The sequence below is a fragment of the Dromiciops gliroides genome, chromosome 2, assembly GCF_019393635.1.
Source record: "Dromiciops gliroides isolate mDroGli1 chromosome 2, mDroGli1.pri, whole genome shotgun sequence".
NCBI classification, from domain to species: domain Eukaryota; kingdom Metazoa; phylum Chordata; class Mammalia; order Microbiotheria; family Microbiotheriidae; genus Dromiciops; species Dromiciops gliroides.
This window is the reverse complement of record NC_057862.1, coordinates 385,517,960-385,523,959: the sequence shown is the minus strand read 5'-3', so window position 1 is coordinate 385,523,959 and position 6,000 is coordinate 385,517,960. Positions and strand designations below refer to the sequence as shown.

Below are 6,000 nucleotides of genomic sequence, written 5' to 3'. Positions count from 1 at the left end.
GTACCAGGTAAAAGAAGTCAACCTAGAGAGAGATAGCAATTATGTCAGCAACCAAATCTACTAACTGACATTTCTGTTTGGTCTAGCAATAAATAGAAATTTTAAAAAGGCATAGTGAAAGGTATCAGGGTATAGTAGAAAGAACAATGGACTTGGAATAAGAAGACCTGGGTTCGGGTATGGGAATGTATAGAATACAGAGTGGCAAAATCAAACAGATACAATAACCAGGGAAAAGAAATGGGACAATAGACAGTGTGACCTGAGTAGATATTAGGCACTGAGTCAGTGAGCAGAGAAGAGGTGATAGGAAAAATGAAATAATACAATAATTATCATATTACTTATCATTATTATAATCATTGCTATGTTGATATTATATTTTATTTTACTTCATAACATATTATACATTATTATGCAAGGTTTCATAACTAATTAAAACAATAATAGGAAAACAAAAAACACCAATCCAGAAAGTTCTTTTGAGGATAAAATAATATGACCATAGTCAAGTCATTTCCCTGTTCTGGACCTCAATTTCTTAATTTGCAAAATGGTAATGATAATCTGCACTACCTACCTCACACAGAGTTGTTAAATAGTACTTTTAAATGAGCTATTATCAACTCTGCTGCCATCTTGAATGACAGTCAATCACCAATGTTTCAAGGCTAACCCACTTTGAAATATCAAAGAATTTAGAGTTGGAAGGGGACTCAGAAATCTGCTAGTCCAACCACTTATACACATCTATACACACCTATACATACATATACATGTTTTATTAAGCTTTACAAACATCAACAAATATGAGCACTTCTAAATAAAAAAAATGGAAAAAAGACATAAAAATGTGAATTTCTATTATGTACAGGTTGGGATTTTTTTTTTGGCTGGGCAATGGGGGTTAATTGACTTGCCCAGGGTCACACAGCTAGTAAGTGTCAAGTGTCTGAGACTGGATTTGAACTCAGGTCCTCCTGAATCCAGGGCCAGTGTTTTATCCACTGTGCCACCCAGCTGCCCCCAGGTTGGGATTTTTAGCAAATAATAAATTTAACATGTTTGTTCCAAAGCTCCTTCTGAACTCCCTTTTGTTCTTTTCTGTGCATTTTATCAAATGCTTCACTGATGTTCTTATCATTTTTCTTGTTTCTGTTTTGCTGTCACTAGGCACCCTCTGTTCACTCAATTCTTTTTAGCCACCTTCCAAAAAATTTTAACCTTTTCATAACAAAAAACAAAAACAGGGGGCAGCTAGATGGCGCAGTGGTTAAAGCACCGGCCCTGGATTCAGGAGTACCTGAGTTCAAATCCGGCTTCAGACACTTGACACTTACTAGCTGTGTGACCCTGGGCAAGTCACTTAACCCCCATTGCCTAAAAAAACAAAAAACAAAAAACAAAACAAAAACAAAAAACAAAAAACAAAAACAAAACCGTAGTGAAGCAATATTGGCCATGTTCAAAAATGTGTATCTCGATCTGCAACTCTTTGTCACCTTTCTGTCAAGGTATCTATACCCTCATTTTACAGATGAGAAAACTGAGCCACAGAAAAGTTAATTGATGTGCTCGAGGTCATACAACTAGTGAGCATCAGAGGCAAGATTTGATGTTCAAGTCTTGATTCCAAATCCAATGAAGTATCCACTACAACACTGCCTCTTACCAGCCTCAGAATCCAAGGCTAAGGTAGGTCTTCATTACTTTTGGTCTTTCTCCCTTTTCATGATTTATCCTCTTAATGACAGAAAAAAAAAAGGAAAAATGAAGAACCATTAATTTCATTCCCTTCCTTAATAAAAGGTTGCTTCTTAGAATTTCTCTTCTTTCATATATTTGTCAAAGTCCTTCCCTCCCCATAATTCTTTTGGCAGGATTAACACCTCCTGCTCATTTATTGCTCTTATCTAGTCTTTTCAGCCTTCATCAAATCTTCATCTTGGTAAAGTTGTGGATTTGATTCCCTTAACAACCTATACCACCACTGCTGTGGGCCACCACCTAGGCCTAGGGAACCACACCTTCTTCATTCCATGTACTAAGAGATTCCTGTACCCTTAGCAGAACCTTCCTGATTGGTTATTGTATTTTTTTTTTCAGCGATCACTTTTCATCTCAACCACTCAATGCTTAATGCCCACTCAGGTCAAACTATTTTGCCTCATTCTTTGCCACCCGTCCCCCTCCTTACCACCCCTGCCCCTGGTTGATGCATCTCCACACACCCAATATCTAAACTCCAATTATTACAACAGTTTGTCTTAGAATGTTAACAGCTGAAAAAGATCTTAGAACACAGGATTCTAGAACAAAGAAGGAAGAATATAAGAGCAAGGAAGGGCATCAGAATGAATAGTAAAGCTAGAAAAGACCTTAGAAGACAGAATAAAAAACATAGGAAGTAAGAGAGCTTAGAAGAGAGAGTGTGTTAGCATACAGACAAGGGAGCACAACGCCCTCATTTTACAGATAAGAAATTGCGGCTCAGAGAGGGAAGTGATTTACTCAAGGATATGCTTCTAATTAGAGAGAGCTGGGGTTTGGCTCTGAATATTTTGACACTCACCCCATTGAGTGTTCTTTACATTATGGCACACTGCTTCTCCATCCTGACCTAGCTTTTCCCCTTTTAATAAAAGCACAAAATCACTTGCCCCAGAATTTCTCAGCATATTGGGGCAGATAAAGCCCTCTAGTCTCTGCTACCCCTGCAGCACAGACACAGAGAGGGACCAAGAAAGTATTTGATAAATGTCAACTAAAATAGAGTAATCAGCTGAAAGCCATTTGCTGAGCTGTCTGGACTGCCTTGGGCTCGAGGTTTTCCTTTATTCATTTATCATGATATAGGGCTCTGGCCAAAATACACACAGGGGAGAAATTGTTGACATGTGGAACCCGAGTATAGAAAATCTTTCATTTTTTTCCTGTCTGTTCACAAAATAAGTTTTTGTTTATTTAAAGACTACAGAGAACTCGGCTGTTAAGAACCAAATGCCTTTGGAGTGGAGTTACTACATAATTTATCATTTCCTCTGTTTATTAAAAAAAAATCCTGCATTTGGGGGAAGTCTATTTGCTGTTGGAGGGCTGTTTCAGCCACTAATTAGAGGCAGTTATTGCAGAATTTCAAGGTTGGAAGGGACCCCAGAGGCCAAAGAATCCAACCTATTCCTGACCAGGACCCCTTCTGTAACATCAAACATTTGCTTGAAGATTTCGGATGAGACCCGCTCCTGCCCATGGCAGCCCATTTAATTCTGGGATGACTCTAGTTGTTCAGAAGTTCTTTCTTGCATCAAGCCTAAATTTGCCCCTCTGCCACTTCTACCCCTCCCTCCTACCAAGCAGAAGAAATCGAATTTGTCTTCCACATGATGCTGCTTCACCTACTTGAAGACAACTATGCTATTCCATCCCCACCTCTATCTTCTCTGCAATAAAAACCATTCCATTCCTTCCACTGCTGTGCATAAGCCCACATCTCAAACCCTTTCACAAGCCCAATCAGCTTCCTCTAGACACTCTTCTTCCTGATGTGGTGATCCAGAACTGAGCTTATTGGTGCAGATATATGGTCTGACCAAGGCAAAGTACAGCAGGACTGTCATCTTCCTCATTTTGCATACTGTGCTTTTCTTAAAGTAGCGTAGGATTTCATTAGCTTTTTTTGTATACCATATCACAATAGCAGATTCATATGAGCTTGCAAACCACTAAAACATCAAATGTTTTTGGGAGGAACATGTCTTATACTTGTGACACCAAATAGAAAGCATCCATCACGTGGACAGGGGAAGAAATCATACTTGCCCTAAGACTGGTGGGGTTCCACAAAAAGGTAGCATGATGTGACCTGGATTTGAACCCTGCCTCAGACACATTCTAGCTGTGTGACTCTAGGCAAGTGACCCAACCTCTAAGAGCCTTGGTTCCCACATCTATAATACTGAAGGAGCTGAACTTGATGACCTCTAAGGTGCCTTATGGATCTAAGACTCTGTTCTGTTCTAAAATTCAGTGTATTCTAATGGTCCTTACAATTTTACATTCTATGTTCTTTGCTCTAACATTGTGTGTTCTGTTCTTCTTCAGCATCCACATTGTATATTCTAAGGACCCTTTCAGTTCTAGCATTTGGTGATTTTGAGTTTCAACATTTCTGTTCCAAGCTTGAGCCTCTTGTTTTTTTCCCAAGCAAGTTTATCCTTTGACAAACATAGATTCAGTAACTTGGGCAAGTCACTTAATCAGTCTTAAAATATTTCTGTGTATATTATTACTAAGTCTCTCAGCTCTAAAACTTCTGTTTCCATGTTTCTAAATTAACTGAATTTCTGGAGGTGAGACAATTGTTTTGGTTTTGTTTTGTTGGGGTTTTTTTAGTTACTGGAACAAGGGTAGTCAAATACTAGTGGGTGAAAAGAAATGGAAACGAAAGATTTCATTCTTGTTGGTTGTTTTTATTTATTTCATTTTATTTAGACCCAATTCATCAATGAAAACCCACTACAGGCAAAATACAGAGACATTTAAAATTGAGGCCTGGCTTCAGAATAAGAATTACAAGTAAAGTTCCCCACAAGCGAACATGGAGTTCAAACTCAGGAGCAATGAGTAGTATAAAATGTACCCACTCTCATTCAAAAGGAAGAAAAGCCCACATTAAATTTTCCTTGAGGTAGTGCTTAACAGAAGACATAATTTACTAATATTCCTGCTCTCTCAGGAACATCAAACAAAGGAAACTGAACCTTGCAGGGGTGTATTTCATTACTACAGGTATTTATTTAGTAGAGGCTACCCCTGTTGCTAGGCCCAGAATGAAACCTGTCCATATCAAGGTCAGATAAGAGTTATAATGGCCCAATCCTATACAAGTTGATGCTGTGGTGGGAGACAGGAGACAATCTTTTGGCTTGAATAAGACATCCAAAAAGGACACCTCCTAAAAGTAACACAAAAAAGCACAGGAGAGAAGAATGCCATCAATTGCAATGCTCCAAAGCTTTGGCCTGGAACTACAGCCTAGGGCACTGTTGCTTCTGCAGACTTCCCACAGCTGGACTCACTGGGAGCTTCTTTCTTATCCCAGGAGTTCCTTGGTCTTCAATGCCAAGTGCTTGTCCAACTCAGCTACTGTGTCATCTGCCATTTGTCCAATCTGTAGTAAGACAGAACAAGAGAATCTGGAACTCCAATACTGGGCAAATTGAGTGCCCCAATACAAAGATAACCCCTGTAATGTTAAATCAACCCACATCACTTCATGATAATGATACAAATACATGAAAATCCAACCCCATCCAAACATCTCTTCTTCTTCTTCTTCTTCTTTATTTTTTGTGGGGCAATGAGGGTTAAGTGACTTGCCCAGGGTCACACAGCTAGTAAGTATCAAGTGTCTGAGGCTGGATTTGAACTCAGGTCCTTCTGAATCCAGGGCCAGTGTTTATCCACTTCACTACCTAGCTGCCCCCTAAACATGTCTTCTAATACTTTTTCTTCATCTACCTATGTCCCCTGATTGGTGGAGAATGTCAAATCCGGTCATTTTTTTAAATGACTGCTGAAGATTGTAAGGATAATCTAGTTTGAAAGACTTAGTAACTCCAATGCACACAGTGACCAGTTACAATTCCAAAGGACTTAAGATGAAACATGCTATCTATCCCAGATAGAGAGCTGATGGACTCGGAGTGCAGACTGAAGCATATTTTTTCTCTTTTCTTTTTCTTTCTTTTTTTGGTCATGGCTAATGCAGGAATTTGTTTTGCATAACTATACATATCTGTAATGAATTTTGGGGTTTTTTTTGTCTTCTCAACAGGTCGGGAGAAGGAAGGCAGAGGGTGACAATTAGAAACTGAAAATAAAATAAAAGTGAATTAAAAAATGCTAGGAAGGTCCAGAGGAGATGTCATGCCCCATGCCCCACTCCACCCTTGGTCCCACCTTCCCCTAGAGAAGAGATAGCAAAGAGGAAGTGATTGT

General features: G+C 39.1%; 1 protein-coding gene across 1 annotated transcript in view; it reads right to left on the bottom strand.

Annotated features, from left to right (window-relative positions):
- Nucleotides 1-4,456: 4,456 nt before the first annotated feature.
- The window catches only part of MRRF (mitochondrial ribosome recycling factor), a 56,963-nt gene continuing 55,419 nt past the window's right edge, over nucleotides 4,457-6,000 (bottom strand). Inside the window, exon 7 of the mRNA XM_043986624.1 lies at nucleotides 4,457-5,170. Coding sequence (XP_043842559.1) covers nucleotides 5,093-5,170 — 78 coding nt within the window. The 3' untranslated portion in view covers nucleotides 4,457-5,092. The remainder of the gene's footprint in view (nucleotides 5,171-6,000) is intronic.